Here is a 27,073-nt window from a genome sequence, read left to right as displayed (position 1 = left end):
TATCTTAAGTTTCCAACATTTTCTTAGGGTCTGTCAGGTCATTCCAGCTTTCCCTTAACTCTTCTTCTGCCCATCAGTGAGGAAGGGCCCATCTTTTCCCCAAGCACCTTGGTTGAGTCCACGGTTCACAATTCAATTGGCTTCCAGAGTCAGATCACAAAAAAAGGTTCTTTGAATGAGCATCACTTTTGTCGAGGAGATGCAATGAGTACACCTTTACAAATCTTCTAGCTTGTAACTTACACCTTTCTACACCAGAAACGGGCTTGATATTTCTTAAAGAAACCTTTCCTGTTTCTCTGCAAACAAGGAATCTCTTAATGCTATGATACGGAGGGGCTTCATGATCTGATTTTCACCTTGTAAATTTCCAGTTTATAAATATTACAATGCATCAATGAAACAGGGATTTTTCAACTATTTAACTGATTCTACACTAGTAGATTATGTATATTTATCTGGTCTGACAAAGCTCTGTCCTTGCCTCTGTGGGTCCTGCGTTTCCTGGCGGATTTTGCTAGCCTCAGAGGCTCACTGTGACCCTCCATGTAACCCTTCTCTCTCTAGAGGCAAGGGTCACAGTCTACTGAGCCATTTTCATTATAAGCCAGCGAGGGAGGTGAGGAGAAGTTATCCTTCCTTGCACAGTCTCTGTTGTCTCCCAGTCTCAGTGATTAATCAGGGGGCAAAGCCGGGGGGGGGGAGCCCAGGCCCACCCTCTACTCCGGGCTCCAGCCCAGGGACCCTAATAGTATCAGCTATGGTAGCTGACCTTTTAGAAACATGACATGTACAATTCCCTGGGCTACTTCCCCCACAGCAGCCCTCACTTCCTCAAGCTCCACTTCACCCTTACCTCAGGGCCTCCTTCCTTGTGCCTGATATGGTGTGTACTACTCTGTCTCTCCAACAGCGCAACTTCCTCCCACAGCTCCTGACATGCACACCCACCTGACTGACTGGGAGGCTTTTAACTAGTTTCAGCCAGCCCCTGATTAGCTTCAGGTGTCCCAATCAACCTAGCCTTCTCCCTGCCTTCTGGAAAGTTCTTAATTGGCCCCAGGTGTCTTAACTGACCTGGAGGAGCTGCCATTTCACTTATCCTGGTACCAGGGATTTGTTTACCCTGGAGCTAATATATCTATCTCCCACTACTTTTCTATGGCCATCTGGCCTTGCCCCATCACACGGGCAAAGGTATTTTTAAGCACCTAGCACCTTGGTATCCAAGCAGCAACAGATAACCAGTAGTAGGATACAATGCTAGATATAAAAGCTTAACCCAACTATCCACAAAAATGTTTTACACAGTATTGGTCCAAGGGAGGAACTCCAAACAACTTAGGTTATTGCTCACATCATTTCAGGATATTTTTATAAATACCATCAAATTATGCACAAATTATGTGTAATGTTTATTCTGTCAACTTCCATTTTCCAAAATGAGGCAACAAGGATTTTGTTTTCTAAATCTAATCCTCCTGTGTAAAAATGACTAGCTTGTTGCAGTCAGGGCAGGACAGAAATTCCAGCTCTCACCTGCTTCTAAACCACAAGTCATAATCCCTAACAAGTCTTGAATGATCAAAACTGTAATCTCATTGTATCCTTGATGCAATAGTCAATGTTAGGCCCTTGAAAGTTAAATGTGTAAAGTGTCCATGTGTTACACTAGAGACACTTGAATCTTTCTCACTAGCTTCTCAACGGAATGTCTAGCTTAAATTCCAAGCTGTTCATATCTCAGAGGATATCATTTTGGTACGAGATTTACAAGAATATGTATATAAAACGAGATGGTGGATGGCATTTGCTGGTGCAAAAGGCTATGTAATGAACAGTGATTGCTCTGTGAGTTTGCTTGGGGAAAAAACCTGATAGAAATCTCTATCAGTATGTGCTATGCCATCAATATTTAATAAGCATGCATGTAGGAACACGGAATATTGCATGGGGTTGGTTAGTCCCAAAGTAGGGGTGGTCCACATGTAAACCAGCATAAGTACACTACTGTCAAACTTGATTGACAAATCCTGCTGTGCACAGCATCTGAGTAAGTTATTCCATTTCTGAGATGGAATTACTAGCAGTGCTAAGTGGATCCACGCCTCCACTTATTTGCATGCTGATATTTGGCTTGATTCTGATCAGATTCTGGTCACAACGCAATATTGTGCTAAGTGGCTATACTTACGTCACTCTTGGTGGGTGAATACCTAAGTTGTTACAATAGGTTGCCAGAATTTGGCAAATAATGAAAAAAAAATATGCAGCCAATTTATGTTAGACACCCACATACAACCCAGACAAATATAAGATACATCCATATGCAATTTAACCTACAAAATGTATTGAATATATGCTTGTCCCAAAGAGAAAAAAAATTAAGTTAAGATTCACCTTTAACAAAGAGATTTGAATTGGAGAATGCAGTGTTCAAAAACTGCTAGAAGGTAGAGGATAACCAGACACAATATTACTAGGAACACAAAGGTTTCAGCAACTGATGAATATGGAGACATCACAGAGTTATACCTTTTCTTTCTGTCCATCTCCTGGCTTTCTCAGTGCCTAGCTGAAATCAGCAATGGGATGAAGAGTAGTAATTCATGTAGCTGTGGCCTCCAAGCTTGATTACTGCAACTCAGAACTAATAATGAATCTACACACCCGCATAAAGCTCCACCTGGTACAAAATGTAGAAGTCCATCTGTTTAGAAACATGGGTCACTTCTCTCTCTGCAGTAGCTCCATATTCAATACAGAGTCTAGTTCAGGGTCTTGGTCCTGATATTCAAAGCCCTCCATGAAAATAGTCCTGAATTGTGTTGCTCCACAACCATGTCCTCCCATGATAGCTACATTGCACTGAAATCGTGAGAGTAACACAGGGGGATTCCTGGGCCTGGAAGACAGAACTTCATGGGCCTGGGAGACAGTGGGACCTAGGCTATAGAACTCGCTAGCTGAAGAGGAAAGAATGACCATAGGTCAAAGAAAGATTCACCAGATGTCAGCAAATATAGAGGGAAACGTGCAACAGAGATTTGTGATCAAGTTGCGGTTTGTCAATACAGATTCAAGATTGAGTGTTTCCATTTGCCACAACCGTCCTCAGTGATGTGGTAGTCTGTACTGCAAGCTGGAAAGCACCAGCCACAGAGATGCTTTCACCCGTGATGTTTAGATTACAATCCTTATAAACAGAGCAATGGTACTGCATTACACCAAGCAAATGGAGGTGGGTCATAATATCATTATTTATGATTAAACACAATTAAAGGCTGCAACAGATATGTAAGAATACCTATGCAAAATACCAGGCCAACACAGCTCCTAACTCAGGGCTAGATTCAGATATCACTTAAAGTCATAGAATCATAGAATTCAAGGCCAGAAGGTCCCACCAGATCACCTTGTCTTACCTCCTGTATATCACAGGCCCCCCAACACCACCCAGCACCCACATGCTAAACCCAACACCCGAAATTAAACCCAAATATTGCAGTTCTCAGGAGACTAGACTATTGTGTCCACAGGCAGATAATAGGTGAGACCGAGGTGCACCAGAACTCAGGCCCCTGCGATGGCAGGGAAATGATTGAGTGAGAGACACCCAGAAAGACACCCAGAAATCCTGGCAAGTGACCTGCACCCACATGCTTCACAGGAAGGCAAAGAATAGTCAAGGTCACTGCCAATCTGACCTGGGTGAAAATTCCTTCCTGACTTCACATAACGCGATCAGTGAGCATGTGAGCATGTGAGCAAGAACCAGCCAGCCAAGCACCTGAGAGAAAGAATGCTCAGGGCCACCTCAGAGCTGTGGCCTTCCCCATCCAGTGACCGATCTCCAAACATGGCCATCCCTGATGTTTCAGAGGAAGGAGATAAAAACAAACAAACAAACAAACACAAAACAGAATACAATGGCAGTAGGGGAGGAATCCCTTCCTGATCCCTGCAGGTGGGCAGCTGAAACCTTGAAGTCTGAGCTTTTAGAAACATAAGATATAAACAGAAAGTGAGCCCCAAGGCTGTCGAGTGCTGGCCCCTACCATCACAAGCAATCCTGTCATAGAATTGCACTCATAAACTTGTCCATCTATCTTCAAACTAAGTTGTTTGCCTCCACAATGCCTTTTGGGAGGCTGTTCCAGAACCTTACCCCTCAGATGAGTAGAAACCTTCTTCTCATTTACAGTCTGAATTTGTTCAGTTAAACTGTTCCAGTTTAAATTAATGCTTCTTGAACATGAATGATCAGAATTTTACACAGTATTTTGAATGAGCCCTTACCAGTGCCTTGTACAATGGTATTATTATTTCTTGCTCTCTCTGGAAATGCCTCACCTGATACATCCTGGGTTTGCATTGGCTGTTTTTACAGTTGCATCACACTATTGGCTCATAGTTACTGACTGACCCACAAACCTAGGTCTCTCTCCTTCTCTGTTGCTTAAAATTGATGAGCCCCCTCCTTGTAGCAGAAATTCTTTCTTATTAGACCCTAAGTGCATGATAATTTCATCCCATTTCTGTCAATCTGGTCTTCAAGGTCATCCAGATCTCCCTGAGTAATATTCCGATCCTCCTCTGTGTTGACAATGCCTCCCAACTTTGTATCAGCAGCACATTTCATTACCACACACTCCTTTTTGTGCCAAGGTCATTAATAAAAATATTGACTAAGATTGGTTGCAAGAACGATACTTGAGGAACTCCACTGGTAACCTCCCTCTAGCCTGATTATACATTTTTCAACACAACCTGTTGCCTCTTCCCCTTTATTCAGTTCCTAGTCCACCTGGCATTTATTCCAGCCTCCAAGACAGGAGCTGTGCCCACTCTCTCCCAGAGGGGGCACTAGAAAGGTATAGCCTACTACTGTATCCCATCACATTCAGGAGTTCAAAAGGAGTCCCCGATAATGTCACGGCAAACCTGGTGGCGGAACTTTGTGACTTTGTCCTCACCCATAACTATTTCACATTTGGGGACAATATATACCTTCAAATCAGCAGCACTGCTATGGGTACCCGCATGGTCCCACAATATGACAACATTTTTATGGCTGACTTAGAACAACGCTTCCTCAGCTCTCGTCCCCTAATGCCCCTACTCTACTTGCGCTACATTGATGACATCTTCATCATCTGGACCCATGGAAAAGAAGCCCTTGAGGAATTCCACCATGATTTCAACAATTTCCATCCCAACATCAACCTCAGCCTGGACCAGTCCACACAAGAGATCCACTTCCTGGACGCTACGGTGCTAATAAGCGATGGTCACATAAACACCACCCTATACCGGAAACCTACTGACTGCTATTCCTACCTTCATGCCTCCAGCTTTCACCCAGACCACACCACATGATCCATCGTCCACAGCTAAGCTCTATGATACAACAGCATTTGCTCCAACCCCTCAGACAGAAACAAACACCTACAAGATCTCTATCAAGCGTTCTTACAACTACAATACCCACCTGCTGAAGTGAAGAAACAAATTGACAGAGCCAAGAAGAGTACCCAGAAGTCAACTACTACAGGACAGGCCCAACAAAGATAATAACAGAACGCCACTAGCCATCACCTTCAGCTCCCAACTAAAACCTCTCCAACGCATCATCAAGGATCTACAACCTATCCTGAAGGATGACCCATCACTCTCACAAATCTTGGGAGACAGGCCAGTCCTTGCCTACAGACAGCCCCGCAACCTGAAGCAAATACTCACCAGCAACCACACACCACACAACAGAACCACTAACCCAGGAACCTATCCTTGCAACAGAGCCCGTTGCCAACTGTGTCCACATATCTATTCAGGGGACACCATCATAGGGCCTAATCACATCAGCCACACTATCAGAGGCTCGTTCACCTGCACATCTACAAATGTGATATATGCCATTATGTGCCAGCAATGCCCCTCTGCCATGTACATTGGTCAAACCGGACAGTCTCTATGTAAAAGAATAAATGGACACAAATCAGATGTCAAGAATTATAACATTCATAAACCAGTCGGAGAACACTTCAATCTCTTTGGTCACTCGATTTCAGACCTAAAGGTCACAATATTACAACAAAAAGACTTCAAAAACAGACTCCAACGAGAGACTGCTGAATTGGAATTAATTTGCAAACTGGATACAATTAACTTAGGCTTGAAATAGAGACTGGGAGTGGATGTGTCATTACACAAAGTAAAACTATTTCCCCATGTTTATTCCCCCCACCCCGCACTGCTCCTCGGACGTTCCTGTTAATTGCTGGAAATGGCCCACCTTGATTATCACTACCCTAAAAGGTTTTCTCCCTCCCCCGCTCTCCTGCTGGTAATAGCTCATCTTAAGTGATCACTCTTCTTACAGTGTGTATGATAACACCCATTTTTTCATGTTCTGTGTGTATATAAATCTCCTCACTGTATTTTCCACTGAATGCATCCGATGAAGTGAGCTGTAGCTCACGAAAGCTTATGCTCAAATAAATTGGTTAGTCTCTAAGGTGCCACAAGTCCTCCTTTTCTTTTTGTGAATACAGACTAACACGGCTGTTACTCTGAAACCTTTTATTACAATTGCATTTGATTAACACCTAGTTGAACCAATTCTCTTCATAGTGATTTGGCACTCTACCAAAATAGGCAGTGTGTTGAGAAGTTATTGTGAAGATATAACAGTAAGTTTGCCAATGTCAGAAAAAATCAAGTCTGATGAGTTTTATCTACTCTGTATCCTAAGGCTATGGTGCTGTCTGTGCAGTAGCATCACTTGGATACTGATCCACAGTAAGTAGGATAATGAGTAGTTGTGATACATTAACAGAGAGCAACCATTGTAGAACACACAGAGAGCAACTGTATGCTAATCATTAATATTTCTTTATCAAAAATAGCTTTTTAAAATAAACTTTCATCAAAAATTATTTTCTAAATTTTATGAGGTTTATGAAAACTGACAATCCAAATTTTGTTTTTTTCCCATCTTAGCCCATTTTTTCCCTTTTCAGAATGGAAAGGGGGTGCTGAAAAAAGGTGGGGAAAGAGAGGGAAAACTGAAAAACAAAAATTTTAAATAAAAATGTTTTGTGAACTAAACCGAAAAAAAAAATCAGTTCTGTTTCCACAACTTTGAAATGAGCATGTTTTCAAAAATTTCATGATTGATTGATTTATTTATTGCCCATCTCTACTAATCATATACAAATGGCCAAAAATTCTAGAAGTGGAGTCTATGTAACTTCCTCCTCCTCCTGACACCCCTTCATCGGATGAGTAGGACCCACACTACATTTGGGGGTGGGCAGGATCTTGAGGGGACAGTGCCACCTGAAGCTGGGTAGAGCCAAGAAACAGCCTTTTTAGGTCTCCTTAATTCATCCCTATGGTATATGACCTCCTTGGCAACCTGAGGATTTTCTGACAGAAAACCTCTCCAAAACGAATGCTACTGTTTACAGCATACATTTCTCTGTGACTTTTACCACAGAGCAAGGATTAGGGCACAACAACAGACTGAAACCATTGGCAGTGTAACTACTCTGAGAATCATGGTGGGAAAAACAAAATCCAGGCTGCCACTCCAAATATTGGTCCAATAATGCCCTCCTCACAAAAAGTCCATGGAAGGAAGGCCCAGAAAATTCAGAACAGAGTTTCAAAATGAACCTTCTAATTTGCGTGGTTTTTTTTTTCACAGTCATGGGCAATTATTAATGGTAGCGACATTTACATGGAGGTTCAGTGTCTCTCTGCTGTACATTTGGCTACCCATTGACATGAAGTATTTCATGTGATATAGTTCTGTGGATTTGGCAGAAAGTGTTGTTGCTGAGAGTGGCTATTCCCTGCCATTCACAAATCAGAGCCATCATGTTCATGGAGATTATTTCTGCAGAGTCAATCAGAGAAGAGATGATACACCCATTCCTTCTAACAAAATATAGCTCAGACCAGCTTGTTTTTCACTGATTTATTGCCTTTCAGGCTCAAAAAGCAGAGGGCATGATCTGGCCCTTTACTTACTCAGCACGTGATCCAAAGCCCATTGAAGTCAATGGAAGCCGGGCTTTGGATCAAGCCCATCCAAACATGTATTTTATACCAAGATGTTAAACAGTTCTCAGAAAATGGCTGTGAGGAAATGCAGTCTGGAGACAACTTCTTCTTTCAGGGACTGCTCCAAAGCCCACTGAAATCAATGGGACTCTTTCCAATATCTTCAATGGGTTTTGAATCAGGCCTTTAAAGCTTTTTGTGGCAAAATTTTGGACATGGTATTTCTACTAGTATTTTACACAGTTTGAGATTCATATGCCTTGGGTTAGAAGATATTCAGGATATGCTTTTGACAGAGTATTCCAAATTTACATCAAAATATTTGACATATGTTTCATATACAGCCCAATAATATATTACTGTAAGTATACAGAATTTTTGTGCCCAACATCCCATCTATTTTATTAAATCTATTTCAGGGCTCTTGCTCAGCTGTTTGTAAGAGTATTGCATTAGTGGCATCAGGGAAATACCATGAGCCATTTGAACTAAACACAGGCATCTGGTGAGGTGTGACGAGCTTTCAGTGCAGCCCTTTTCTTTTGCTGCTGTTTACAGGTGAAATAGGAACAGTGTTGTTGGCACTGTAGCTAGCTTAATTGACTCAAGGCAGCTAGTAAGCAACTGAAACAGAAACATGGCATTAGTTGCTTTGTTGATCCCCTGCTTTGTGATCAGCTTTGATGTCACCCACTCTTGCCAGAATGCTGACAATTTTGTGGGTGCCAGTTCTCCTGGGGACATTGTCATTGGAGGTTTGTTTGCAGTTCATGGCAAAATGCTACATCCAGAAGAACACCCCATGAGACCAGTGATTCAGAATTGTGCTGGGTGAGTAACACTGCAAATAATACAAATGAAATACCAAGATGATATAACTGAAACTACGCATGAGCAGACACCAAAAATGCTTGATAAATTGCATTTCTGAATAATTATTTCTTAAAAACAGGTTAGTCTTCTGAATCCTCCCAGTAAGGGCGGGGGGGGAGGAGTGCATAGCACAGTGTAGTGTAATAATATGCTCCCCAGAAGATACTGTGACCAGCTGAACTTGGGGCTGACTCTTCCTCTGATCACCTGGATCTATTTACCCCTGGAAGCAAATGGCATTGGAGGTTGGGGTTGAGCAATCTTTTTCATTTCAATTATCATTTTAGCTCTGATTTGTTTTTATTTGCCTAAACAGTACTCTAATGTATTATTATTTATTATCAGTAGTGCCTAAGAACTCTAGTCCTGGACCAGGACCCCACTGTTTTGGGGTCCTGTACAAACACAGAACAAATAGACAGTCCTTGCTCCAAAGAGCTTACAATCCACCGTAGTACCTTGCTGACAACCTATAGTAGTACCTTACATCTTAAGTATTGGCCATATAATAATATATCATTTGAACATGTTGTACTGGCCAGCACTCTAGATTGTTTATGTTCTAAATTATGGTATATTCTTTTTAATGAAGGTGGAGAAATTGACTAGGGGAGAGGCTGTTCTAGATTTGATTCTAACAAATAGGGAGGAACTGGTTGAGAATTTGAAGGTGGAAGGCAGCTTGGGTTAAAGTGATCACGAAAGGATAGTGTTCACGATTGTAAAGAATGATGGAGGGGAAAAAAAGAATAAAAAAAATGGATTTTAAGAAGGACAATTTTAGCAAACTCAAAGAATTGATAGGTAAGATACTATGGGAATCAAGTCTAATGGGGAAAAAAACTTTAGAAGAGATGGCAGTTTTTAAGAGAGACATTATTAAAGGCAGAAGAGCAAACTATCCCAATGAGTAGGCAAGATAGGAATAGACCGCGCTGACTTACCCAGCTTATCCAGGAGATCTTCAATGACCTGAAACTCAAAAAAGAGTCACACAAAAAGTGGAAACTAAGTCAAATTACAAAGGATGAATATTAAAAAAACAACACAAACATGTAGGGACAAAATTAGAGAGGCCAAGGCACAAAATGAGATTAAACTAGCTAGAGACATAAAGGGTAATAAAAAAACATTTTACGAATACATTAGAAGCAAGCAGAAGACCCAGGACAAGGTAGACCATTACTCAATGACAAGGGAAAGACAATAACAGGAAATACAACAATGGCCAAAATGTTAAATGCCTTTTTTTGTTTCAGTTTTCACCAAACAGATTATCAGTGATTGGACGACTAACAAAGTGAATATCAGTGTAAATGGGACAGGATCTGAGGCTCAAATAGGGAAAGAACAAGTAGACAAGTTAGATGTCTTCAACTCGGCAGAGCCTGACAAAATACATTCTAGACTGATTAAGGAACTGGCTGAAGAGATCTGTGAGCCATTAGCAATTATCTTTGAGAGGTCGCAGAGGCTGGGAAAGATCGTAGAGGACTGGAAAATTATCTATCTATAAAAAGGGGAATAAGGACAACACAGGGAATTATAAATCAGTCATCTTAACTTCGCTATGCAGAAAGATAATGGAACAAATAATCAATAGTCCAACAATCAATTTGTAAGCATCTAGAAGGTAAGGTAATAAGTAACAGTGAACATGGATTGATCAAGAACAAATCATGTCAAACCAACCTAATAATCTTCTTTGACAGGGTAACAAATCTTGTGGACAGGACTGGGGGAAAGCAGTAGGTAATATGATATTTCTCAACTTTGGTAAGGCTTTTGATACTGTCTCACCTAACCTGTTCATAAGCAACCTAGGGAAATACAGCCTAGACAAACCTACTATAATATGGGTGCACAACTGGTTGGAAAACCATACTCAGAGAGTAGTTATCAATGGTTCACAGTCAAGCTGGAAGGGCATATCAAGGGGTGTGTGCAGGGAGTGTCCTGGATCCAGTTCTATTCAATATCTTCATTTGGATAATGGCACAGAGAGTACACATATAAAGTTTGCAGATGATACCAAGCTGGGAGGGGTTGCAAGTGCTTTGGAGGACAGGATTAGAATTCAAAATGATCTTGACAAACTAGAGAAATGGTCTGAAATAAATAGGATGAAATTCAATAAAGACAAATGCAAAGTACTACATATCAGAAGGAATAATCAATTACACAAATACAAAATGGGCAATGATTGCCTAGGAAGTAGTACTGCAGAAAAGGATCTGGAGTTATTGTGGGTCACAAACTGAATATGTTGCAACAATGTAATAGTGTTGCAATAAAAGTAAACATCATTCTGGGATGTATTAGCAGGAGTGTAGTAAGACACAAGAAGTAATTCTTCTACTCTACTCGGCACTGATAAGACCTCAGCTGCTGTATTGTGTCCATTTCTGGGCACCACACTTCGGGAAAGATGTGGACAAGTTGGAGAAGAGTCCAGAGGAGAGCAACAAAAATTATTAAAGTGTTAGAAAACATTACTTATGAGGAAAGATTGGGGAAGGGGGGTGAAGGGTTTGTTTAGGCTGGAGAAAAGAAGACTGCGGGGGAGACATGATAAGACGTTTCAAGTACATAAAAGTTTGTTATAAAGCGGAGGGTGATAAATTGTTCTCCTTATCCACTGAGGACAGGACAAGAAGTAATGGGCTTAAATTGCAGCCAGGGAGATTTAGGATAGATATTAGGAAAAAATTCCTAACTGCAAGGATAATCAAGCACTGGAACAAATTACCTTGGGAGGTTGTGGAATCACCACTGAAGGATTTTAAGAATAGGTAGACAAATACATGTCAAGGATGGTCTAGGTCAGGAATCAACAACTTTTGGCATGCAGCCCACCAGGGTTGGCCCCCTGGTGGGCCGGGTTGGTTTGTTTACCTGCCGCATCTGCAGGTTCAGCTGATCGCAGCTTGCACTGGCTGCGGTTCGCCACTCCAGGCCAATGGGGGCTGCGGGAAGTGGCAGCCAGCACATCCCTCGGCCCGTGCTGCTTCCTGCAGCCCCCGTTGGCCTGGAGTGGTGAAGTGGCCAGTGGGAGCTGCGATTGGCCAAACCTATGGACGCGGCAGGTAAACAAACCGGCCCGGCCTGCCAGGGGGCTTACTCTGGTGAACCAAGTGCCAAAGGTTGCCGATCCCTAGTCTAGGTAATACTTAGTCCTGCTTCAGTGCAGGGGACCAGACTAAATGACCTGCTGAGGTCCCTTCCAGTTCTATGATTCTATGATTTTCACTTTTGCAGCCTGAATCTTAATATCCTTGCTCAGTCCTTATTCAGCAAAAGTACCCACTGAGAACTTTGATTAATGAAGAGCTTCAGTATCTAGCTATAGATTTGGGGCAGAATTTTGAAAAGCACCTGAATGAGTTAGGAGCACTTGTCCCATTGAAAGCTATTGCTCCTAATTCATTAGGTACTCTTCAAAATCCCACCCTGGGTCTTTTACGAATTCAATAAAATACTATTTCAAGGATCTCATTTTGAATATATAAATGATAAAGAAAAACCAGTACTTTATGTTTCAAACACACATTATTTGGATTTCAAATACATATTTTTTACATGAAAATGGATTATAATTTTACACACTTCAAACACCTACTTAATTTATGCATTTATTTTGCTGTTTGTTAATGTTCTATTTATAATACTCCTAGTGGCTGTTTATGACTACAACTTTGTCAGACCCAGTAGTTTTCCTTCATGCTTTTTTTTTTTAAATCCTAGTACAAACCCTCAATTTTCACTTTGAGTTCTAGGTTCAAAAGAACACAAAATCTAAAAGTGCAAAGCAGTTGAAATATTCAGGTGTCACCTGGTTTTGCTTCACAATTATACAACATTGCAAATTTTGATCAATTTTGACGTAAAATCATAAATTGTCCCAGGTCCACTTGAAATTGATTCCAGCTTCACTCAAAGCCTTGGCCAAGTGTGGAGATGAGGTAGTGTTATTGTGAATATTTTGTACATCGCTACTTATGATTAAGGGTCTGATCCAATGGGAATCTTTCCACTGACTTCAGTGGGCTTTGGATCAGGCCTTAAGATCATCCACCCGAATGCTATATGGGTTTCAGATTATAGTCTCAGAAATGTTTATTTCCCTAGAGTCTTTTCTCTTTTCTGTTTAAGACCATAAGAACATAACAGCTGCCACACTAGGTTAAACCAGTGGTCCACCTAGCCCAGTATCCTGTCTCAGACAGTGGCCAGTACCAGAGATTCAGGGGACATGCACAGAACAAGGCAATTTTGAAGAGATCCATCCATCTTCCCCTCCCGGCTTCTAGCTGTCAGAGGTTTAGGGTCACCCAAACATCTCTGACCATCTTGGCTAATAGCCATTGATGAACCTATTTTCCATGAACTTATCTAGCTCTTTTTTAAACGGTTATATTTTTGGCCATCACAACATCCCACAGCAATGAGTTCCACTGGTTAATTGTGCATTGTATGAAAAAATACTTTCTCTTCAGGCGTATGTTTAGGGATAATGCTTCAAACAGAAAATTATGCCCAAATCCTCAGGTGATGTATGTTAGCAGAGAGCTCTGAATTCAACAGAGCTCTGCTGATTTACACCAGCTGGGGATCTGGCTCATTAATGTATATAGTTTGACAATTGAGTAGCAAGGTATATTCTGCTTTTCCATGACATGCTAATTCTTATTTACATTGTATTAAAGGTTTTGTGTTGGCTTCCTAAATCTCACATTTGAATGTGAGACAAAACAGTCTAAATTTAATATTTTCCCCCCAAACCAAACAAATCACACGTAATAACAATTTTGACATTTCATTTTAGTAAATGTCAGGGGCTAAAGAAGAGGGTTGGGAACTGCCTTTGTTCCAGCCTTGATTCTGCAAATCTTTACTTAAAGTAACAATTCTGTTTCATGACAGTTTCGAAATTCAAGTGTTTCTTCAGACTCTTGCGATGATACATGCCATTGAAATGATCAACAATTCAACGCTGTTATCTGGAATTATACTGGGCTATGAAATCTATGACACTTGTGCAGAAGTTACAAAAGCCATGGGAGCAGCTTTGAGGTTCCTGGCTAAATTCAATGCTTCCAAGGACACAGTAGAATACAAGTGTAACTATTCAGACTACATACCAAGAATTAAGGCTGTCATAGGATCCAGCTACTCTGAAATAGCAATGGCAGTTTCAAGGATATTGAATTTGCAACTAATCCCACTGGTAAGTTTGGGGCAGTATTTTTTATTTTGAATAGAGGACCAAATGTAGCACTGGTATAAGTAGGCGCTGCGCCAATTGAAATGAATGACAGTTGCACATGCTTATGCCAGGGTGGGATTTGGCCCAAAGACTGTCTGTTGTCTTCAGGAATCAAAGAGGGAAAGTGCTTCAGCATTCCCTCTAATTTTTCCCATGCCTGTTCAAAATGAATTTTGTGATGTGCACTATCACCTCCATATTGGTGCACCTAACAAAGTTCACATAGTGGGGGTGGGACCGAGGGGTTTGCAATGTGGGAGGAGGATCAGGGCTGGGGTTTGAGGGCTCAGGCTGGGGGTGTGGACTATGGGGTGGGGACAGGGATGAGAGGTTTGGGGTGCAGGCTGCCCCAGGGCTATGGCAGGGAGAGAGGACTCCCCCCGCTCTATCTCCCCACCACGGCACCTGGGCTGAGGGGGAGAGGCCCCTTTCCCCACCATGGCAGGTGCGGGGCTGGGCTGGGGCCGGGGGAGGGGCACCTCTTCCCCGTCTGTAGCAGGTCCAGGCTGGGCTGGGGCACCTCTCCCGCAGCTATGGCAGGTCTGGGGCGCCGCTGAGCTGAGGTTGGGGGAGGGGCGCCTCTCCCCCCAGCCGCAGCAGGGCTGGGGGAGAGTGTCTCTCCCCACCTCTCCCCACCGCGGCAGCTTCAGGGTTGGGGCCGCAGGATAGGAGCCTCGCCCCCAGCGCAGGTGCAGGGCGGGGCGGGGCTGGGCTGCGGCCGGCAGGGCGGGGCGCCTCTCCCCGCTGCAGCCCTGAGCGCCTGCGTGGCATTTAATAGGCTGCTGCGCGGCGGCATGGCTGCGCAGCTTAGAGGGAACTTGGGTGGCAACCTGCCGGCGCTGACACTGCAGTCACTCTCTTTCAGTTGTTCAATGGAAGGGCATAAAGCCAGTGCTCTGAAGGGAGTTGTTCATTTGCCTTCAGAGCAGTGGCACATGATGATTTGGCCCAATCTGTCTAACTAGAAGGGCTGGGGAAACTGAGGGCCTGATCCAAAGCTCACTGAATCAATGGGTGTCTTACTTGGTCTTGGGTGACTGTGTTAGTGTCTTGTCCTGTGCTGGAAAAAGACGAAGACCTAGTCTGGGGATAAATCTGGAAATTCTCCTCTCCTGCTCCCTAGAGCATCCAAGGATTGGTGGAGCACATGGTGCTCCAGCCACATCCTCCCTGCAGCCAAATATCCTTCTCCGTCCCTGACATGGAATCCATGAGACTGGAATGGAATCACTGAGACTGCTCACATGTTTAAATTTAGGCGCATGCTTCAGTACCTGCCTTTGGGATGCTCCAGTGGTGCAAAAGGGGTGGAGTTGGGACCAGGATCTAGTCCTGAATGCACTGCTAACAGTACGGAACACATCACTTTGACTATAGGATAGGACATAGTAATTAGAGAGCTAGGAATAAGATATATAAGATCACTAAATCCCTCCTTCTGCAATGATAGGAAGGGGTCATGTTCTCCAATTCCCCTATTGGGCACGTAACAGATATTAAATTGATCCTAAACTTGATCTTAATCAATAGGCAGGTTATAGGAACAAATCATACATTGGCACAGGGGAATGGGAAAGATGACCTAATAGAGGCTTTTCCCATCACTAATTTCTATAATCAGCTAACAATTGTAATAGTTGGTATCAACCAGCCTGGTCATCCTTCCCTTGTTGGCAAGTTTGGATGTATTGTGACAGTTAAGATGCCAATATTACGTGCAAAGGAATATGTGCAAAGGAAAATCCCAAAAGACAAACGGATTAAAAGCTACTTTGGTTTAAGTTAAACTTTTCCACTCATAGATATCCGAGTTATATTCCATGGCATCAGTGCATCAACCAGTTTTATAAAAGAATTTGTCTCACTCTTTCTGGGACTACACTTTCCAACTATTTGCTACTGTTTTCTCAAGGAGGTTCCTCCAGTAGATATTGAGATTGTATATATTTTTTTAATTAATTAAAGTTCTGATAAATGAATATGTATCTGTGCAAATTGTTCTGCCAGGCTTGATGATAGTGTTGCCCTACAAAGACTAAGGATACCAAGAGTCTGAACAGTAACTATTTGAATACTTCCAAAAATTTTTATTAGTGTCTTTTAATAGGAGGTTGATGTCATCTGAACAAAGTTTATCTGTAAAATAAAATGACAGTACTAGCGTAGTTGTCATTTCTTCTTTTAAAACCAGATCCTCAGCCATCATTAAGATCCCTTTGTGCTACCAGAATAGGACAAAGGATCAGAACTGCAAAGGTATTTAGATGCCTAAAGATGCAGATAGGTGCCTAGGCACTGTTGAAAATTCCATTAGGCACTTGTCTGCGTCTTTAGTTCTTTAAATACCTTTTTGAATCTGGCCCAGAGTCCTCACACCAGCCCTAAATAGTCAGCTCATCTTTCCCCTGACATGGAGGAATCCTCAGCTGGCTTTGTATCACCCACTCCAATTGTCTAGCAGACTGGGAATGTTGGGGACAGCAAAGGGGTAGGGAGGAGGGAGATCCAGGTTATGACAGGGTGGAGGTGGAGTGTGATGAACTGGGTGATCCTGGGTTGCTGGAAATGTCTCTGAAGCCCCCAGCCAGCCCCAGGATTGGGGGAGGCACAAAGATGGCTCAGAGCCACCTTTGCCTCTCCCACCCTCAGCTGCAAACTTGGCACACCTGAGGATTAAACCTTTAGTACAAAGCACATGTTCAAAGAGCAATTTTTATAGCTTTGGATCCCTTGGCATCGACTCAGAATTCACAGTTTCTGTAACCGAAATGTTCTGTCCCTTCCTAGGTTAGTCACGCATCAAGCGCTGAAATCCTCAGTGACAAAATCCGCTTTCCTTCCTTCTTACGCACTGTGCCTAGTGATTTTTATCAGACGCGAGGAATGGTCCGCTTGATCCACAGGTCTGGATGGAACTGGATTGGATTAATAGCCACCGATGATGACTATGGGCGTTCTGCTCTGGAGAGCTTTGGGATACAGGCCATGGCGAACAAGGTCTGTATCGCTTTTAAAGAAATGTTGCCAGCCTATCTCTCTGATGGCACCATTAATGCCAAAGTTAATCAAGCACTCGAGAAGATTGTCAAGGAAACCAGGGTAAATGTAATCGTTGTCTTTCTCAGACAATTCCATGTGACGAAACTATTTAAAAAAGCAATTGAGAGGAACATACATAAAATCTGGATTGCAAGTGATAACTGGTCAGCTGCCGTCAAGATTACTAGCATTCCCAACATCAAGCACCTTGGAACAGTTGTGGGATTTGCATATAAAAGTGAAAACATGTCTACTTTTCATGATTTCTTGAAAACCCTGCATTTGCAACCCACTGAAAACAACATGTTCTTAAAAGAATATAGCGTGCTTTTGTCAACCTGCGCACATGTGGAGGACCAGGATTTGAACAAGTGCATTTCAAATTATTCTCAGGAGAATCTGATCTACCAGGCTGGGATACGCAGTCAGATCTGGAGAGATGATTTTCTGATGGACAACATTGAGCCAGGATTTATCCAGAGTACTATGCTCGCAGTCCATGCTATTGCATATGCTGTACGGGAGCAGTGCAAAGACAGAGACTGCAAGAATCCGGTTGCTTTTGCCCCCTGGGAAGTACGTTTATGATACTTCTGCATTTTCTCCTCTATGAACACCATTCATTCCCTAGTTCTTCTTTGTTGCCCATATTCACTAGCTGTGCACTTCTGTCCTCTTGTTACTGTGTAACCTACTCTCTCCCACCAGAAATCTGTTCCCTGAATTGAGGTACATGTTAGTCCTTCCTTCACCACTGCTGTGCCAATTTAAACCAAAGTTTGTATACTAGAGATTGGTCAGACATCTTAGATACAACCAGAACGATCTAATCAATCAAATTTTTAAGAAGATAAACAGCCACTGCTTTAGTATCTGAACATCTCCCAGGTACTAAAGACCCAGAGACTGCATACCAATTTAACAATATGCAGTGGATGCTCTTGATAGACAGGATTATTAGAGAAGAAGGAAGTTCTTCAAAGCATTTCCCACTTCCTCCCAACATTACTTCCATCTTCCCTGGGTTCAGTTGTCTTTCATCTGACATGAACCGTCACCTAAAAGTCAAACTGAAGCAAACCATTCTTTTGTGTGTGTGTATGTGTTAATCCTGATTTTACACTGGAGTGAATGGCAGGGAAAGCAGGCCCTGGTGTATTTGGGATGGGTGAAGTATTCTGCCTAATACCCATCTGTTTTGGGGTGTGGGTAGAGTAGGGAAAGAGCAGGAGAAATCAGACAAATAAACCTGACTTGACCTTTTACCTGAAGTGCCTGGTCAGGCCTATTCAATTCTACACACTTTTACTGAGATAGTTAAACAAAGCTCATTTAAAAGGCAAACAAACTCTGAAGCACCCTGACCTGTTGTGACCTGTTATCCCAGGTCAGGGCAGGTCAAACCAAGATAGAGATTGAAGAAAACATCAACTTTTTACATAAACTTGTAAACACAAAGGACCTGGTATAAGTGGCTACAACTTTATTAACTGCAGTGGAATTGCATTCATATCACAGCTGAATTTATAGTCCAAAACCTATAGGGCATCTGAATAAACCTGTTTAGAGTCCAAGACATAGAGGGAGTTGCGAGAGTTGACTAAATATGCACTGCTTTGAAAATGTATCCTTCAGGATTCATGCTTAAGCCCCACAAGCAGGCATATTCAAAGTTTAGGCTGAAACGGAATCTTTAGCACATCTCCCTGTACTGAGAAACCACAAGGTCAGTGGAGATTCAGCCTTTGCAACTAACTGGTTCCAATTGACATATGATCCTAAACAAATCAGAAAGAGATAATTATTCAAAAGTGGTCTCTAATTTGGGATTTCTCTGTTTCTGGGTACCCTGCATAAGACATCAAAGGCCTGATTTTCAGAGGAATTGAGTTCTGATTTCATCTGGATTTCTAGGCACTCAAGTTGGAGGTCAAAAAACCCGAGGCACCCAAAGTTAAAGGCTGCTTTTGAAACTTTGCCCTCAGCTTCTTAGTAACTTAGGGCCTGATGCTCCTCTCACACATACCAGTGAAAATTAGGCATAACTCCATTAAAGATAAACTTTGCACTTACACCAGTGTAGCATCAATGAAGTTACAGTTACATTAGTGTAACTGAGAGCAAAAACTGGCCTAACACATTTGCATTTGAAAGAATGGTTCTTTGATTTTATTCAAGTAGAAGATGTTTGTATAAGAAAATGTAATGACTTGAAAAGTTGTTAACTTCAAAATTCCCTCTCGGCCCCATACTGTAACCATGGCATTAGATGACTCGTCTTAATCAGAGTCGCAGTTGAAACATGTTAGAATTGGATATGGATCTGAACAATCCCAGAGCTTTGGGAGAGTTTGAATCTGGATCCATATCTGAGTCTAAACTCTGTCCATCTCTACCTCAGATACAGCTGAACAATAATGGCTGGCATGAGCCAGGACAAGTTCTGTACAAGAGGATCATTCTTGAAGGCCTTCTCCATTGCTTGTCAGCAGGATCTTCTCCTTTCCGCATTGTACCAAATTGTCACAAGCTGGACACGCAATAACATGAGCATTTGTGTGATTATATAAAGTAATGATAAGAAAACTGCTTTTTATGTATATAGGCCAAAAGGGACCTATACGATTGTCTTGTTTGGCCTCCTGCCTAATGTAATTCTGTGGCCTGTGTTATTAATGTCATATGAGATTATCATAATGGCTGCTCCTGATTTTAAGATTTTTATGTTCCTAAAAGCAGTATTTCTTATCTTTATGCAACCATATAAATGATGAACTATATCAATTTTACCAAACTGAAATGATATTGTTGTGTTTTCTTATTTTTACTGCTTCAGCTGCTTGAAGAACTTAAAAAAGTAACATTCACTGACAATGAAAAAGAAGTTCATTTTGATGCCAAAGGAGATCTTAACATGGGATATGATGTGCTCCTCTGGAAGGAAATCAGTGGCCATATGGTGATCACTGAGATAGCAGAATATGACCTGCAGAAAGATGACTTCATCTTCAAGGATGAGGAGAAAGAAATGGAGTTTCTGAATTTTCAGGTATCTGGAGGACACACTGTGTTTGTATTGTAAAATGTGAAACTGTTAGTGAACAAAATATGGTTTGGGAAGTTTGTTCCATGCCCTTGCCCTTCTCCTGCAGGATCTAGCACTTGGGGTATGTATTTAATATTCACCTCTCATGTACTTCGTATTATTAGTGAAGACTCCTCCCGGATGTCAGAGTTCAAATGCTCCATTACTTTAGGGACAGATTCTGCCACCCTTGTTTACTCTGACTAATATCTTGATCTGCGAATGGTCTCAATTATTTCAATTGAAACATTGCTGAGATCCAGCTCCTCCTATAGATGCTTTGATATTTCAGAGTTTACAAGTTACATCTGTCCTAAAACTTCTATTGATAGTGTGGTTCTAATTTAAAAAGTAATTATGTAGAAATGTCAACGTCTTATGCAACACATCTATTCCTTTTGTTTATGATCACTCTAGTGACAAAATAATCCTTTGTTGCTCTTTGCTTCTACTAGCCCCAGAGTCAACACAGCTAAAAGAGAGCGTGCTAAAATTGTGTTCCATCTGGTGCCTTATCGATAGAACTGTTGTCCAACCCCATTGCTGTTTTTGGGGATTGTGCGGGAAACAATCCCAATCAGTTACATCTGGACAACATTATTATCTTCAGTGGAGTTGCCAGATGACACGGAGGGCAAAATTTGATTGCCCAGCTGAGACTGAACACCTAATCTGATATAAACCTTTATTACTGATGATGATGATAAAGAAAGTACCCAAAGGTCAGAATCCGGGTCAAATTTTCAAAAGCATCAAAATGACTTAGAAGCCCAAGTCCCATTAAAAAAATGACTTATGAGATTTGCAAGATTATCAGTTAGAAACTGCCCCATCTTTTTACTTCTAAAATGAGTACATATAGAAAGTATGGAGATAATAAACATGGAGCCCTACAATGCGATTTTTACAGAGTCATTCGTAGGTTGCATTAAAATGTTGTTTAATAGCAAAGAGTTTGATCAAACTGTAGAATGTTCTAGATGTGTTCTAGATGTGCCTCATTTGTGTTTTGTTTGTTTTCTCCATAACATTGCAGAAAGTTAAATCAACATGCTCCAGGAAATGTAGACCAGGGCAAATGAAGAAGGTTTCAGCCAGTCCACACACATGCTGCTATGAGTGTGTGAACTGCCCAGAAGACCATTACACTAATCAGACGGGTAATTAATTAGGATCCAAATAAAACATTTGTTTTATTCATGTACAATATATGTTTTGGCAACCTGGAAAAGAATTGTAATGAGATAAATATATTTGTCTACATTCAGTGCCATAAATACACAGGGCAGGAGTATTCGGCACACAACTCAGTTTAAATTATTTCTTTTAAATCAGTTCTTCCAAAGCTAAGGTGATTAGATGCCCCAATTCACTGGGTTTGTGAGACAGTCCTGCTATCATAGATGGTTCTATTTAAGGTAGAAATGGCTTAAATCCAAAATCTGGATCCAAACACCCTTGAACTTCAAGAAAATTCAGACCCAGATCCAAACTTACCCTTTATCTAACCCTGACCTCTCTGGACTGAATCAAACCTCCAATCCAAATAGCCCCAAATTTAGGATCTGATTCTACAACTGGATCCATGTAAGTGGATGTCTTTTGACTTCATTAAGGCACCAATTGGGAACAGGGGATTAATCACGTGGATCCAATGATAGGATCAGGGCCTAAGTTTGCATCTCTGGATCACTTCTCCTTAAAACTAGAACAGGGTCCTCCTGGTCGTTCTGCAGTACATCCATGTCAATATAAGTACTGTGGGTATTAGTTTTGGTTACCAAACACATGTTTTGTCTGTAATGGGAGTACTGTCAGGTTAGGGTATAAAATAATATCTCCTAGATGCACGTAGGATGAGGACTTCAGTACCTGCTGTCAGTACCAGTACCTAGTGTTAATAAAGCTTTTAAACATGGGGAGTGAAGAGTAGAAGAGGAAAAGGAAAGAAGTGGGCTTAAGAAAGTGTTCAATACCATATGTTTTGAACATTCTGATAGCAACCAGCAGTAAACTACAATCCACCCTCTTTTTATGCTGTTCATAGAAACCAAAGCATTTGCAAAATTTCTCTGCAAAGAATTTTACAGATATGTTCAGCAGAGCTGTGCCAAAAGGTAGCCCAGTTACAATAAAGTTAGACTTTTAAAGGGCAAACTACAGTAGCATCTGTCCTCACTATTGTATTTTGAAAAGGTGTCTGTAAAATGAAAGTTACTGTAGGTGTAGTGGGGTGGTCAAAGGGGTTAAAAGCAGCCAGGGAGAGGGCTGCTGCTGGGGAAAAGCTGATTGGCCAAGCAGCCACAGCTATAGCCAGTGCATTCAGGGCTCAGCTGGCCCTTATAAGAGGGCAGTGGGCCAGAAGGAGGAGGGCACTCTCTCTCTGCCTTTAGAGGGAGAAGAGCCTGGCTGCTGGGGAGTGTACCAAGGTACCTGAGGCAGAGCAGGGATGGGGGAAGGCTAGAGGAGCTGGGGAGCTCTGGCCTGGAAACCCCCCAGGCTGCAGGCTTAGGGTAAGACCACAAAGAGTACTAGGGTTGCAGGGGGCAGCCCACGGGTAGGCAGAGGCAGCAGGTACAACCCCCGCTTGCCTGTGATGAGTGGCTTATAAACTGCAGTCTGCCCCAGTGAAAGGGGGCTAGATGGTGACTGGGCAGTAGCTATATACTGAGGCAAGGTGGGGATAGGGGGTTCTGGGTTCCCTGGGGAGGAGAGACCCAGACCTGTGGGAGTACTACCAGGGGGCAGCACCCTGACCTGAAAGGGGCACCGGGGTCCAGGAGGGACTTGGGCCCAGCAGCAAGCAAGACACTGGTGCTTGCAGAGGGTGCTCTGGAGGCTGGAAGAGCTAATTCCCTGAGAGACCAGCAGGAGGCACTGCAGGGGTGAGTCTCACACCATGACAGTAGGGTATTCAGAAGTTTCCTACACAGAAGAAATAGAATTTCTAAAGGAATGATAGTTCCAAGTATCCAGGAGGTAACAGGTTTAATTTAAAGGGTATTATTTTGGGTCCCAGATAAAACATTTGTCCTGTTCTAGAGCTCAGAACAAACTACCTATCTCTGATAACCAGGCTACTTTGGTCTTGCTCAGTAATCTCCACTTCTCTCCTTTTAGATATGGATTACTGCTTTCTGTGCAACAACAAAACTCACTGGGCACCTGTGAACAGTACTACATGCTACAAAAAGACAGTCGAATACCTCAGCTGGAATGACTGGTTTGCTATTTTGCTAATAATCCTCTCTGGCCTTGGAGTTGTGTTGATTTTTGCAATTAGCACAATATTTACTAGAAACCTGGATACCCCTGTCGTAAAAGCATCAGGTGGTTTAACTGTTTGTTATGTTATTCTCCTCTGCCACTTCTTCATTTTTGCTAGCACCGGCTTTTTCATTGGTGAGCCAAGGGAATTCAAATGCAAAAGCCGGCAAGCTTTCTTTGGCATCAGCTTTGCACTCTGCATCTCGTGTATTTTAATGAAGTCACTGAAAATTTTACTGGCCTTCAGCTTTGATCCCAAATTACAGAATTTTCTGAAGTGTCTCTACAAACCTATTCCTATTGTGGTCACCTGCACTGGAATTCAAGTTGTCATTTGCACTTTTTGGGTAATATTTAGAAGCCCTTTTGTTGAGCAAAAATTCTTTATTCGAAGAGTTATTATACTGGAATGTAATGAAGGTTCTATTGTGGCTTTTGGGGTCATATTAAGCTACATAGCTGCTCTGGCCTTCATTTGCTTCATATTTGCCTTTAAAGGCAGGAAATTACCTGAGAATTACAATGAAGCTAAATTCATAACCTTTGGCATGCTCATTTACTTCATAGCTTGGATTACATTCATCCCTGTCTATACAACTACGTTTGGTAAATACCGGCCAGCAGTTGAGATCACTGTTATTTTAATATCAAATTATGGAATTCTATGCTGCAACTTCCTTCCTAAGTGCTACATCATTCTTTATAAGCAAGAAACAAACACAAAATCTGCATTTCTTGAAATAATTTACAATTATTCTTCCAAAAGTGTAGGCAGCCTTACTGTTAACCAAATTTCTTCGGAGTCTAACTGTACAAACCCCCAATATCCCATCACAAACTCTTGTTGTAAATCTGAAAAAAACTCTGTGAATGGCAACTGCCACTTTGAAGTCTCCAAACATAGTCTCATAAGAGAGAAAGTTCCTCCGAAAAACACTGCTGGGCCAATATCAAGGAAGAGATTGTCTAGCATATGACTGTGTAGCATTGGAGTAGCTAGATAGGGAAAGAGTAACTTCAGTAAGCCAGATCTTCTCAAGGTCTCCTGCCCCTTGGCTCTCCCCAAGGCCCTGTCCAGCCCACAGGGGATGTGGTCTTCTAGGATGCATAAACAGCTGCACATTGGTATGACAGTTCAGGAGAAGCTCTCCCCTCCCCACCCCCAAACAACAACAACAACAATAACCCAACACAAAAACAAAACACCACCAACCATCACATCCTATCCTCAGGCAGAAAGAGGAGAGTGGAAAATGCTCAGACACCAGCGTGATAAGTAACCAAAGTCAAAGAGACAGGCCTGTAGCAAAAATGAAAGCCTTCCCCACAGTTCTCTATCTGCAGTTATTGTCAGTCCCCTTCTCTCCCACAAATCCTCCCACACAAGGCTGTAACTCCTATGCATGAGGAGGGAAGACCGTGTCAGGAGAACCTGTCCCAGATTGCTTGTCCAGAGGTGTTGACCTTTTCCAAATAAGGGAACACTCTGTGTTAAAACATGATAATGGCACTTACTTCAACACTAAAGAATTCCCCATCTCATTTGGATAAATCATTCGATGGCTGGGATCAATGAAAAATGTCATGAAAATTTTAGCTTTTATAATACTAGTAAAGAAGTCAGATCTTGAAAGAAAAATGACAATGAACTCTTTCTGACACCAAGCAATAGCACAAAGTTTGACAGATATTAAATAAGATTGTAAAGAATACTTAGTTAGTTATACCATTAACCTGCAAAATTGGAAAATATCACTTTATATTTTAACTTCTACACAATGGTAGTCCAAAATTACACAGATTTTGTAAATATAACTTTTGGATAGTGGGCCTGATTCTCACTTTTACCGGCATAAATCTAAGTAACTTGAAGACAAGGAAGATCAAAATCAAGCCCGCTGATTCCAGTGTCATTTTACTTACATCTCTATTCGCAATCTACTAAACATGAAAATGAATACTTTTATATTATACTTTTGTAGTGTTTTAACAGTGTATATTAAAACAAACCTTTGATTTTTGTGCTAAAATAGGTAATGCGGTATGTTATTTTTCTTATTATAGATCCCTTTCAACAATAAGCATATGCTATACAGTGATTTTGACATGAAAATGTACACTCATTTATGAGTGTGAATTATATGGGTGCAACTTATGTACAGGAATGAGCAAATGTGCGTACAATTTGAGCCTGATTAAAAGTATATATATATAGATGATTGTCATGTATAAGCAGCAATGTGTTAAGAGTTCTGTTCTGAATGTAAAACATTTTGTATTGTAAATCTGAAATTGCTGGAGTTTAGCTGCTTCTGCAACAGCAAAACTCATGAAAAAGAGAGAAACAAAGCTCATACTATGCTGGTCATTTTTTAGCATCTGGCCAGTCAAAGGAAGCAATTGGATAGACCACTGTAGGCATATATGTATGTTGCTTTCAGAAATGTTAAGACTAGGATATCTTGAACATATAAGAAAATGATATGATTAATGTAATAAAATGTATTATTTAAAATGGCATTTGTTTGCTTTATTTCCTTATCTCTCCCATGGAACTTTTTCTCAGCTTTGAATAAAAATAATATTTAGCTCCAATTTATTATTAATTATTATTATTACTTGTATTTCCATAGTGCCATGGGGCCCTAGTCATGGACCAGGACCCTATTATGCAAAGTACTGTACAAACACAAAACAAACATAGAAAGCCCCAATGCTTTCCACCCATACATCTCAATGTATTTTATGAAGATAGGCAAAATATCGTATTGTCTAAAACCTGAATGTGGTTGAGGACGGGGCCAGGTGTGGGGGTGGGGACAGGCCATGAGGGAAAAACACACTGAACCATAGAAAACAGAGAAATGTAGAGCTAGAAGGGATCTTGAGAGGTCATCTAGTCCAGTGTTTTTCAATCTGTGGGTCATGACGCAGTACTGGGTTGCGGCATGTCAGGTGCTGGGTCGCCTTGCTCTGGTCAGCACCGCCAACCGGGATGTTAAAAGTCCCATCGACGGTACTGCCTGGCTAAGGCAGGCTAGTGCCTACCTTTCTCAACACCGCGCTGTACCCTGGAAGCGGCCAGCAGCGGTCCGGCTTTTAAGCAGGGAGGCCAAGGGGCTCCATACGCTGCCCCCACCCCGGGCACTGGCTCTGCACTCCCATTGGCTGGCAACCGGCCCATGGGAACTGGGCAGGGGACAGTGCCTGCGTGTGAGAGTCAGGCAGAGCTGCTTGCGTGCCTCCGCCTAGGAGCCAGACCTGCTGCTGGCTGCTTCCATGGCGCAGCGTGGTCCACAGTGCACCCCGGCTGTGCCCCTGAGTGGGAGCTGCCGGAGGGGAGTCCGTGCCCGCTCCCTAATCCCCTGCCCCAGCCCTGAGCCCCTCCAAACTGGGAACCCCTTCCTGCACCCCAAACCCCTGTCCAAGCCCTGAGCCCTCCTAAAACCAGGAGTCTCTCCTGCACCTCAAAC

General features: G+C 42.1%; 1 protein-coding gene across 4 annotated transcripts; it reads left to right on the top strand.

Annotated features, from left to right (window-relative positions):
- Positions 1–8,616: 8,616 nt before the first annotated feature.
- On the top strand, positions 8,617–26,120 carry GPRC6A (G protein-coupled receptor class C group 6 member A). 4 transcript variants are annotated; one of them, XM_043542838.1, is made up of 7 exons: positions 8,814–8,901; positions 10,203–10,576; positions 13,867–14,170; positions 16,997–17,824; positions 20,085–20,297; positions 21,370–21,493; positions 23,454–26,120. In XM_043542838.1, the coding sequence occupies exons 3-7, from the start codon at positions 13,901–13,903 to the stop codon at positions 24,575–24,577; spliced, it is 2,559 nt and encodes an 852-aa protein (XP_043398773.1). In that variant the 5' UTR covers positions 8,814–8,901; positions 10,203–10,576; positions 13,867–13,900; the 3' UTR covers positions 24,578–26,120. The 4 variants fall into 4 exon arrangements, with proteins under 4 accessions (XP_007056835.1, XP_043398775.1, XP_043398773.1 ...); XM_043542839.1 differs by lacking the exon at positions 10,203–10,576 and adding an exon at positions 10,656–10,719 and having other exon boundaries at positions 8,815–8,901; XM_007056773.3 differs by lacking the exon at positions 10,203–10,576 and having other exon boundaries at positions 8,617–8,901.
- The last annotated feature ends 953 nt before the right edge of the window (positions 26,121–27,073 follow it).

Source organism: Chelonia mydas, chromosome 3 (assembly GCF_015237465.2).
Source record: "Chelonia mydas isolate rCheMyd1 chromosome 3, rCheMyd1.pri.v2, whole genome shotgun sequence".
Taxonomy (NCBI): Eukaryota; Metazoa; Chordata; order Testudines; family Cheloniidae; genus Chelonia; species Chelonia mydas.
This window is presented reverse-complemented; position numbering and strand designations above follow the sequence as displayed.